Source organism: Heterocephalus glaber, unplaced genomic scaffold (assembly GCF_053883595.1).
Source record: "Heterocephalus glaber isolate CG9 unplaced genomic scaffold, H.glaber_assembly_v1.0 deba00001457, whole genome shotgun sequence".
Classification (NCBI taxonomy): Eukaryota; Metazoa; Chordata; class Mammalia; order Rodentia; family Bathyergidae; genus Heterocephalus; species Heterocephalus glaber.
Genome location: NW_028258305.1, coordinates 5,243,343 through 5,255,515, shown reverse-complemented (window position 1 = coordinate 5,255,515; position 12,173 = coordinate 5,243,343). Strand labels below are relative to the sequence as shown.

Below are 12,173 nucleotides of genomic sequence, written 5' to 3'. Positions count from 1 at the left end.
ACAAAAAGGGAAATTAACAATGTGAGAGAGCAAGAGAGTGAGTGTAAGAGAGAGAGAAAGGAAAGAGAAAAGAAAGAAGAAAAGAAAAAAAAAAGAGAAAAACATATTTGCAAAGAGTAGGAAAAAAATGAAAGATAAGAGGAGTAAAAGAAAAGAGAAAAAAAACCAAACTAATAATACTAATTTGGGGAATAAAAAATAACAATGAAGATGAAGGGCCTCTTTTAGGGTATGTCTCTGCTGTCACAATAGATAACGTGGGTTGCAGTGTGCAGATATAAGTCAATGAGTCTCAGCAAGCTAGTCACAGACCCGTGAGATTCAGGCAGATTTCTGGCTGCAAGTCCCAAGTTGAGCTCCCTGTCCTCCTGTAGGGTTGAACTCTGCAGAGTTGTATTGCAGGTTCCAGCTGCCCTTCCCCTGAAGATAGTACTGGTCCTGATGGGAGGTGAAGATGACTCCAACTTACCCAGTACAGTGGTCTGGTGGTCTGGTGTCCTCTGCGTCTTTGTAGTGTGGAGCCCGGTGTCTGTACAGAGAAGAGGCCAGAGGAGCCCGGGGAGGGGGGGCCCTCAGCGCGACTCGCGACCTTGGTCCAGCGTCCGCAGACCTGCCTGTCTGCAGCGGGCCGATTCGGCGTGCTCTGAGCAACCTTTTCTTTTTTTACTTTGAGGGGTCTTGCCAAGTCACTAAGCTGCCAAGGCTGGGCTGTGATCCTCCTGCTTCAGCCTCCCAGAGTGCTAGGCTTGTAAGCAGGTGCCACCATGCTTGCCTAAAACCACAGTTGTGTTTCACAGTGCATATGCTTTTTTTTTTAATTTGAGGATTTAGAAAATGTGTGATAAATGAACAGTTAATTAGAATCTTAATGTAACAAACCATACTATTCCATGAATATTCTCACTAGAAACAAAAATTGTTTTGAGCTGTTCTTCATTATTTTGTGCATATCTTCCTTGTTAATTCTAGTATACCATTAAATGTTATTCAATGCTAAGCTAAAGGTCATTTTTATTGCATTAGGAAAAATTCTTGCTTTCTAATATGGGAATAACTGTAATAATTCAGAGTAAAATGAAATGTCAAAGTCTATTTTAGAAACACCACTCTAAATATTTAAATATTGCACTGCTAATTTTGGTTAATTTTAAATAAAATAAGACTAATGAAATTATATGAAAAACATGTTCTGATGAATTAGAAAAGTCTTGAGGATTAGCTTTTTTTTTTTTTTTTTTTATTGCTGAGGATAGAACCCAGGGCTCATACGCTTTACTGCTGAGCTATATACTCAGCCCGTTAAGATTAGTACTTTTTATGGCCAGGGATTTTGCTCAGTGGTTCCGGCACCTGACTTGCAAGCACAAGATTCTGAGTTTGATCCCCGGTACAAAAAACAAAAAACAACAACAAAAGATTAGCACTTTTTATACTGTTTCTTTTTCTTTTTTTTCTTTTTTTTTTTTTTTTGCAGTACCTGGGACTGAACTCAGGACCTTGCACTTGTGAGGCAGGCACATTGCCACTGAGCTAAATCCCCGGCTCTATACTGTTTCTTTATAGACTGTGGAAGATTATTGTAGAAACTGCAGTCATGATTATTTTAAGCTCTGGTTTTACCAGCTGAAAAAAAAATGGTTTTTTTTGTTTGTTTTGGTACCGGGGATTGAACTCAGGGCCTTGCACTTGCGCAGCAGGCGGCAAAACCACTGAGCTAAATCCCCAGCCCTGTTTTTTACTCTTGTATAACTATTGTCACCTCTGGCTCCCCAAACACCTTGTCAGAAATGCCATTACAATCCTCATTCCCATAGGAGGCAAATGAAGGCTGAAAGTTTAAAGCCTCCACTTGAGCATACACCTCAAATTCAGAGGGCAGGAGTACCCCACTCCCAACTCTTCCCCCTTATCAGACTTGCCCTTTACTTCCTCTTCTTCTTAGAACAACTGCTTAGGTAAACATTGATTATTTGCACCTGTTGTTTTAGGATCAGTGGCAGCTAGACATGGTGGTTCACATCTATAGTCCCAGATATAATTGGGAGGCTGAGGCAAGAGGATTCCTTGAGCCTAGGAGTTTGAGACAAGCTTGGGTAACATAGTGAGAACCCATCAAAAACTGAACAAACTAAAAGAATGATAGAAAGGGAGGTGCTGGGTTATTAGCAAATGCTTGTTATCATTCTGACTCAGGAAACCTTGGAAAGCTCCTAAGCCCTACATCATTCCCAAGGCCTATGGCTGGTTTGCCTTTTCCCAGGGCCTATTATTTAGGGTCTGTCTGTTGCCCTATGAAGCAATGGTGCCTCCTTGCCCTCTGTTTGCTCACCTAGTCACCTTCTCCTGGGAGATGGAAGGGTGGGTGTATCAAAGCAAGAGAAAGCATCAGTGGCTGTTTCTTCCCCTGCACCTTAGATACACCCACTTTAATTAATTATGGAGTCTGTGTTTCACAAAACAGTTTCTTTTCTTTTTTGGAAAAGCCATTGTGAAACTCACATGGTGATGAGGAAACAAGTGGCTGAAAGCAACCCTGCAGCACTGTGTACACACTCAGTAGCATTTTTTGTGCATATGAAAAGATGACTTCAAGCTCATTTTAAAGTGCCCTGAAAGCCACTATCACTTGCGCTTTGCCTCTTCACAAGTTATAAATCACTATGCATATTTGCCTCACAGGGGCCCAGCCTGCTGGTTAATTTTCCAGCTAATGAATAGCTAATTGAAATGCTTATCAAGAAGGAAGACATGCCTCCCCCAGAATCTCAATCTTTTAGGAGCATTCATATTTAAAATGTATATCAGAGTGTTACCTCACCCCTAAACCAACCCAAAGTAGGACCATTTTTACAAGAGTCTTTTGAAAGGCAGTGTGTGTTTTTGAGGTAGAGGCAGGAGTGGGGAGAGAAGGTTATTGTTAGGGACAACAACACACAGTTGTAATGTTGTAATGACAGTTGCAGGATTTTGGCAAAACAGGATCCCCATTTTGAAGTTTTCACAGAACAGTATCCACAGGTCAGAATCTCAAGGCCCATTCATCCCAAGTTTGACTCAGTGACTGGCCAGGAGTTCCTGAAGGCTGAGTTGCTTAATTTGGGATGCAAGATGTTTCTTAAAAGCACGAACTCCTGGGTCGTACTCCAGACCTACTGAAACAGATTCTTCCAGGGGTGAGGCTAGAATTGCTGCCCCTTAAACAGGCTTTCTGGGTAATTCTTAAGCACACTGAAGTTTCAAATCACCAGAGACTTGTCTTTTTACCCACTGATGGATCCAAGAGCCTGGAACAACAACTGACACAGCTCAACAAATACTTGTTGAATGAGTGAAGGCCCTGAGGGTTTGTGTCACTCAGAGGCTTCAATGACCCATCTCTTCCAGACCATCTAATAACCCAACATACTGCCATAAAACAAGTATAATATCATGTCCCCCAAGGTGCCTTTTTAGCCTGGCCTGGGGGAGGGGATCTTTCCTATCTGTGCCCAACAGCCTCAGCGAAGTGTCCCCACCTTAATAGGCCTCTTTTCTGTATGGAATGAATTGCAAAAGTCACATCAGAACAAGCAGCAAACTAGTGTCATAGTTCTGCCCTCTTAATAAAACTAGTTAAGGTTAGTCTGTCATCTACTGGTAAACTGAATCTGGCAAATTTCTATTTGCCAACCAGTATTTTTTATAGGCTGAATAATGAAAGGATCAAACGTCCCAACTGCTCAAACCACAGGAAAAGGCAAGAAAAATATAATCTTGTTGTTGTATATACAAGAGTATATATATAAATATATACTGTGTTAAGACTGAGTTGACTTATTAGGAATCCACTGCATCCTTCAACAGGTGAATGGATAAAGAAATGAATATCCATACAATGGAATACTATGCAACAATATAAAGAAAAAAACTGATACACACAACATGAATGAAGCCAACCCCAAAAGATTATACACTGTGTGATTCTGTCTTTTATGACATTAAGAAAAATGCAAAACTCTAGGGAGGGAAAACAGATCAGAGGCTGCCTAATTAGTTTTGTAGCAAATTTAACTACAAAGGGATAGTACAAGGGAATTTTGGGGAGCGATGCAATGATTTTTACATCCTGATAAAATGGTAGTTACATTCTGAATGTTACAAATCATAGAACTGTATGCCCAAAAATGAATTTACTATAAGCAAATTATATTTAAAAAGAACCCACTACATTCACAATTCATTTGGATTCTGGGGACCCCTAAGACACTTCCCCTTTTTTATCAATGTGGGAAACGCATTAACAAATTGTCATGGAATGTAAGTGTGAAATTGAGGGATCACTGCTGGTACACTTGTCCATGCTAAGTGTATTATACCTAGGGCCAAAATACAGCATGTAATAAACTGGAGATTATTTTGTAAAAAATTCCTTTATTATAGTGCAAATAACTTTCAGCGGTGACATAATGTAACAACACATTTAGCAACATTTTACACCACGCAGTAAATAAGAAAGTGTTTCTTTGAAAATATTTTATCATAGGAACATTATTTCTACATTAATGTCAGAAAATGCCAAGGCTGTTTCTCAAGGCAACAGGGCTCTCTCCCTCTTTTTGGATATTTTCTTTTAAATACAAATAGAAGGATTTGCCATTTAACAAAGCATCAATTCTAAGAGTAATCTCTTAGGGAGGTTTTCAACTGAGGTTGGTAAGATCTGAAATGGGTTTTCAAAATTTAAAAAAATAATTTTAAGACAATTCTTGGATAGCCCAGAAAGTAGAAGTCACTTTCATTAAATGGTAAGTAGATATACACTTTCACTTCAATTTTGCTGCAGAAATAGATTGTCTAAAGCCTGTCTTTTATTTCCCCAGAGCCTGATTGTTATTCCTTTGTTTTAGTTATTGCAAAACTAGGGCTCTGGACAGAAATAACTCTTTACATATGCAAATACTTTCCTGTGAAGCTTTAAATTGCACTTTCCATCCTGAAATTTCCACCTGAGACCTTACATGCCAAGGAGAGGGTATGAACATGTTCCAGTTTACAGCTAACCATTAGGATAGAAGGCCCTCTACTCATTTAGCTATACTTAGACCATCACACCATTTAATCTCAATAGGCTTATCCAAGAGGTTCCCCCTGGCCTCACAGGGAATTGAAGGGTTAATACTGTATTTTCACACTATGCTGCCTAAGGGCTTGGCTACTAATGAGTTAGCTGATAGGTTGAGAGAATACAGTGTCACTTCCAATCAGTTATGCTCCTGCTCCTCTAGTTTCCACTGAATTATACAGTGGGTGGGAACAATGCCACTCAAAAAAGGCCTCTCACAGGGTCTTCCACCATAGTTGAATCAAACCCATTGCAAACAAATTTCAGGGTACCCCCTAAGTCTTTCTACAAGCAGTCTTCAAAAGTGAGGAGTGAAAGGTTAAACACAGGCTTGAAAATACCCGGAGCCACAGATCAGCCCTCAGAGCTGAATATGGCTAAGTCAGCTAGTATAAACAGCTTGTAATGTGCAGCAAGTCTTTTTGGATACAGTATCTTTGTATATAACACCATGGAACTGTGCTGAACAGTTTCAAAGTTGAAAAGAATCCAAAAATACCACCTATAAAAAAATTCACAATTTTAGTTTGCTTTGTTTATCTTAGACTTTGGTACTGAAACACTGTCTACATTCTCGACACATGAAAATGATCTGGCCACTTCAGTGCCTCTGCATGTTGTGTAAAAAAGCAAAGCAGGACAAGGACATGTTATAACAAGACGCAGTATGCTGTACAAACAAAACCTAAATTATATATAAATACACCCCCATCCCAGCACCCCTTTCCTCCCCCACTACCTAGCCAAAGCAATGCCAAGGGTCCTTCTCTTTAGGGCCACAGTACCTTGTGAAGTCCAGCTCCCAGGACTCCAACTGTCCCTGGCCTTGCAGTAATATTACAGTTTGTAGCCTCCTGCTGGAGACACACTACCATTTGATCACTTCCACAAGTGCAGGGAAACCTCTACAGCTTCACTGGAATCATTCACACTATTGCCTGGACTCAGAGACCTGGGGTCCTAGGACTTAACCTGTCAGATAAACAACTGGATCCTTTCCTAATCTCAATCCCATCTCATCCTACTGTGTACTCCAAGGCAACACAGTAAGAAGCATCTTGTACTCTGAAGCTCCAAAGGCATTGCCTAGGGATGTTAGTGAGGGTCACATAAGAAAAGTTATACAATGAGCTAACAGCTTAAGTTGATATAAATTATTTCCAAGTTATTTCAGTTCATTTGTTTCTGCTTTACACTGCATTCCAGAATCATTTTCAAATTATACTTTTTTTTTTTTTTTTTTTTAGTACCAGGGATCAAACTCGGGTCCTTGCGCTTATGCAGCAGGCAGCAAAACCACTGAGCTAAATCTCTGGCCCTCAAATTATACTTTTAAAAGTTTATATAAGTCATTCAAAAAATTGTCTATGTAATCACATCTTATGTGTTTTCAATTACAACTTAATGAGCTATTATGTAAATCTAGGGAGTAATTAGTTTTAAAGAAGCCAATACTGTGCTAATTCACAGTAAAGAGAAGAAGCACTGCAAATAGAATTTTATATAATCAACAATAACTTGAAAAGCAGTTTTATCGAAACACTGCAAATTTTTCCCAAAAGCACTTACAGAAATTCATATGACGAGATCCAAAGTTCAGGGGTTTGGACAATACAACCCAATTCTTTAAGGTATAAATTCACCTGTTATGACTGTAATATGTAATTTTCTTTCCTCAGACCTAAGATATTTATACATTCAAAAGTTTATAACTTGCTGTTCTTGAGACATTGCTCATTCTCTAATACATACGTTGAATATAAATAAATAGCTACGAGAAAGCTTCAAAAATCTGAATTGACATTATGCTATGCCAAAAAAAGAAAAAAGAAACCAAACAAAATTAAACCTTGAATAACCTACATTCTATGTAAATACCCTGACTAAAAAGTTGGTTGTGCTACACAATTCCACTTCAGTGCAGAAATGCGTTGATTTCGGTGTACCGTTGTTTTAAATGTCTTTAGCACTTTTGTTTCTAAACATCACCTTGGTTTAAAATGATGCATAATTTGATATGAAATCACAAATCATTACCAATCCATTTTAGTTTAGTCTGAATAAAATCCAGCATAAATGTATTACTTTGTTTTGGGAATAATGGCTCGGTGTCTTTGTCCAACAGCTTTCTTTCTATGGGCAAACCACAGTTGAAGTTGTCATTTTGGGTTTAAACTGCACAGAAAGAAGAGACAGTGAAGCCTGCCTTTTGTTTTCTTTTTAAGTCTCTAGATCTTGATAGGACACTTCTTCCAGACCAATAGTTATGTAGTTGTGGCACCTGATCCTATTTGAAATAGAGGTGGTTTAAACATCATCAGCCAAGCTTGGTGATCTGGAGGTCCCCATTTATCTTTATGGTGTCAATTGCAGATAATGTTTGAATACGATGGTAAAAATCAAAAAGTTGGTGTCCATCTACAAACACTCTGAAACGTGGGTGCTCACAAAGAATTTCCACCTGGAACAAACAAATATATCAATTCATGATTTCAATGAACCCTACTGGGGAAAACCAACTTCATTTTAGAAAAAAAAAAAAGGCATAATCTTCAGTGATTCTCAAACATCAGAATGCACTTGAACCACAGAGACAGCTAGTTGGAACACAGATTGCTGGGAGTCACTCCCCAAATTCTCAGTTCAGTAGTTCCAGAGTAAGTTTTAAGAATTTGCATTACTACCAAGTTCTAAGGTGATGCTAATGTCACTGGGACAGGGAAAACACTTTGAGAACCATTGCTCTATACTATTCAATATCCTTTAAAGATTTTTAAATTGCTTAGGCTTTTAACATTTCTCCTCGCACTCCAGAAAGAGATGTAAAAATAGCACAGATTTGTTTATATGGCATTTAATGCCTCCAAGGTCTTCCCCTGAACAATTTCATCCCATCTTCAGAGGAGCCCCTCACGAGGCAGAACTGGTACCCATCAGTAGCATGTAATAATAGTCTAGGCACTAAATATGGTAAACACCAGAAAGAAGGTTACACAGTAATTACCACTGGACTAAGAATGTGTAATTAACAAGGCTTTGTTAAGCCAAACAGAAATACTGATTCCACATGGTAAAAGCTTTTTTCTCTCCTTTTCCTTAAGTTATTCACCACAGAGTCTAATTATTGGTTCTGTGCTATGATGTATTTATTAAAAGCACTAGTATATACCATGTAAGGAAAGACTCCATATGTGATATTAGTCATATTTAATTCATATTATTGCTAAAATTATAGCACCAAAGGTCTATTCACTCCAATTTTGTTGTTGGGGAGCATTATAGTCTTTTTGGCAGTCAGAAACTCAGGTTGCTCACACTCATGAGCTAGGGATTAGGATTCATCACCAAGAAGATCCATCCCAGCCAAGAGGAGCCTAAGAGAACATTATCATCCTAAAGAAGGGGGTGGTATGCGAGGGGATAATGGGCCAAGGGTACCTTCTCCAGACTATGATGAGAAGGGAAACAACCTCAATTCTATCACTGACGTAAAAGTTATGGATTCTTATTTTCTGCCCATACTGTAAAAAAGAGAAATAATCATAAGATCTTTGAAAACTTCTACGTGAAGAGCAACACGTTAATGGCAGTTCTGCTTGATCAGACTCATACACAACACAGAGCTTACAGTTAATAGAATGTGATGAAGAGAACTTAATCACTAGGCCTGACAGGACTTACTAAAGTCCTTAATTTTAATGCACTACAAACTTGTATCTCTTGTTTGGCACTGTCCTCCATGGAAGGAGGTGCTGCTAATGCTGCCTGATACATGGCAAGTAGGGGTTGTGTTTCCTGCCTGCTAGATGGTGAGGAGCAAATCTATATTCATCCAGGCCCAAGGGAAGGAATTTATCACACAGCCTGTGACCATGAAACAGACTGAGGCTTAATTAACCCAGAGAGGAAAACAAGGACACAGGTATGGCCTCATTACCAAAGGGAATGAGAGAGCAAGAAATAATAATCACTTAGTTCTTCAGAAAGTCATAACTAATAAGGTTTTGAGCTACTTTCAGGCCAAGAAAAAAATGAGGAAAATTCTAGATACTTGTTAATATTTACTAATTAATCAGATATTTGGGGGCAAATATTTACTATATGCTTAATACCATGTTGAGTACTACATAGCAAAGTATTAAATTAATACTTGCACAGTAGTTGTTCAGTATTAACAATCTGGCTATATAAATATGGTGTATTTACTAAATATATGGGCTGAAGAAAGCCTTTGGTGAATATTAATATCTATTAGCACACAGAGCTCTTTTAATTTTTTTCTTTCACCATCAGGTGACAAAGTTCCTGGCCATGCAGAATTCTGGCTGCTTCAAGTGTGCTTGGCACATACAAGATAAGGAGAACATCACTGCTCTGCCAGTGGTTATGGCCAAGGCACTCGAGGTACTCACCCTGAATGGCTGGTCTGGGATGAAAGGGAAGTAAGGGATTGCTGACTGTTCTTCACCCCTTTGCCCAGATATACAAGAATTTCTGAGTAGCTGCCGGTCTGTGAACACAGCTTTGAGTTCAATTGCCACATCGGCGGGAGGATCTTCCGAGTCACCACAGGTCAAACTGATTGCAAAGCTGAAAAGAAAATAATTTCATTTATTCAGGATTGGATCTAACATTTCAACATGATCTAAGTCATTCCTCTTCTTGGTTTGTCTGTGTTTAATGGGTCACTACTGTTCACAAGAGTTTAGACTACAGAGAAGAGGGATTATTCTCAAAGCAGTTTTGTTACAGAAAGCAGGCTCTGGTGAAAACTGTGGTGGAGTTGAAATGACTGAAATTAAGAGTTCAAGTACCTCAAACCATTCACACATCTGTATCTTAATCCATTTCAGAATTCTCAAAAAACAGCCCAAGAAGCTGACCCAGAAGAAATAATATCTTGTAAAGTTTGGTTCCTACTTCAACTGTTGGTTTTTGTTCCAAGAACCACATTTCAAAACTATATATATATATATATATATAAATCCTTTGGCCTCCCTAAGGGTCAAAGAGAAAATGTGGGTCTATATTTATCATCTCTGATATAAATAGCTGTCTGGAGAAATGATGGCTAGGATTCATACACATTCTTTTCATGGGAACATGGTACTTTCTTGGCACTCTCAACTAGCAACACTGTCCACAAGGGGAGGAAAAGGAAGAGATTAAACCACAACAGGAGTGGGCAGGGCCCTACCACTGCCTAATAATTCTGAGGGTCGCAGGACTCTCTCTCTGCCTTACCTCTCTGGGTTGAGGTCTACGATGCCCATCACTAATACCTTCTTGCCTGGTCTCATGCCACCTTTAATGTGCCCACAAAATGGAACGATCTGCAAAGGAGGAGTGGAGAAACAAGAAGTTTACAGGCTGTTAGAGAAGTGCCAAGCCCTCAGATCCTGAGGACCTGACTCATTAAAAAATGCAGGAAAATGTAGTTATAAAGGAAGGGGTACAGGCAGAGACATAGAGCACAGAGCAAACCATTTACCAGTCGCGGGAAGTACACGTCGGCTTGAACTGGAGAGCCCAAGGAGTTGTTTAAATGCCCATCATCCAGTTTCTAAAAATAGAAGCACACAGATTGGCTTTCCACTGACCCTTTTTTCTTAGGGGGTTTGGCGGAGCAAGAACCTACATAAATCTGCCAGCATCCAGCAGCCCACCACAGACACACAGGCTGTTTCTGCAGATGATGCCTCTTCATAGGCCATGAAATACCGCCGCCTCCCCCCCCAACAAAACCGTTCTTTCCACCAGGTAGCTAAACATCCCTGCAGATCCAGATCAAATTCAAGGTCGAGGGCCTCTGAGAAGGCAGGAGGTGGGCAGGCCCTTCTTCAACTACAAACGATTCAGGAACCGGTGTCGCCCAGGCCTGTCCTCCGAGATGTGGCTGAAGTAAAGCGGGAGAGCTCAACTTCTCTCAGGAGCCCCAGGCACCGACCCACTTCCATCCGGGAATCCCCCAGATCTCGGGGGCGGCCGCGGGGCGCGCACCCCAGACACTCACCCCCGTGAACACACGTGCATCACGTACACACCTGGCCAGTGGCTGCACAGGCACGGAGTGCGAGTACCTCTACCTCGCCGACGCCCCACACTGCCTCCCCCAGCCCAGCGCCCTCCGGCCCGGAGAGCCCCCAAGGCCCCCACGCCAGCCGCGCGCGACCCGCTCTTGCTAACAGGTACCGGGCGCCTTCCCACGCGGGGGCGCCGGGCTGGGCCTGCAGATTCTCTCCGCCCCAGCCTGGGCTGGAACAGGCGGCGGCGCCGGCGGGCAGGGCGGCGGGAAGGGGGCGCCTCGCGTGCGCCCGCCACACTCACCCCCACGGCATCACTGTCGGCCACCGATCCCGCCATGTTCTCGCACTGCGCGGCGGGCGGCCGGGCGGCGGGGTACGCGGGACAAGGCGCGGGCAGGGATCCCGGGCGGTCCTGCGCGGCGCGGGGGCGCGGGTCCGAGATGGGTGCGGGCGCGCGCACACACGGCCACGCGCACACGCTCGCCCAGGGGCCCGGCGGCAACCCGGCAGGCAGGGCCCGGAGCAGGGGGAGGCGGGGGAGGCGGGGAAGGGAGGCGGCGCGGAGCCCGAGGTCTAAGGTGGCTGCCGCCGCCGCCTGGACCTGCACGGAGGCTGCAGAATCCCTGCCTGAGCTACTGCGGCTCCTGCTGCCACCGCCGAGAAAGAAAGGTGGCGAGGCCCACGCCGCGACGGTCCCGGGTGGCATTTAAAAGCCTCCAGGTCCCGGCTCCGGAACCGGGAACAGGGCGGGGACCCTAGCCACGGCTTGCTCAGCTTGCCCTGCCCTTCGGCCATTGGACGGCAGCGGAGGCTGGGGCGGGAGGGCCGGGCCAGTCCGGCTCGGAGCCTGCGGAGGGCGGGGGCCCTGTCGGCGCGGCCCGCGGGAAGGTGGGTGGGGCTGGGGAATTGGGGAAGGGGAGGACCCCGGCCTGCCAGGTGACAGGTGATTGTGACCGCCCCCCCCCCCCAGCCTCCTGGGCACTAACCTTCCTTTTTCCCCTTTCGGGGGTTTGGGGGGACGGTGGGAGGTGAGGTCGAGGAAAGAC

At 42.8% G+C, this 12,173-nt stretch overlaps 1 protein-coding gene across 1 annotated transcript; it reads right to left on the bottom strand.

The window, feature by feature from the left end:
* Nucleotides 1-4,390: 4,390 nt before the first annotated feature.
* Nucleotides 4,391-11,833, bottom strand: Lgalsl (galectin like). Its single transcript, XM_004849977.3, has 5 exons — nt 11,429-11,833; nt 10,593-10,664; nt 10,346-10,434; nt 9,514-9,691; nt 4,391-7,562 (listed from the first exon to the last, which is right to left on the bottom strand). The coding sequence occupies exons 1-5, from the start codon at nt 11,831-11,833 to the stop codon at nt 7,419-7,421; spliced, it is 888 nt and encodes a 295-aa protein (XP_004850034.2). The 3' UTR covers nt 4,391-7,418.
* Nucleotides 11,834-12,173: the final 340 nt, after the last annotated feature.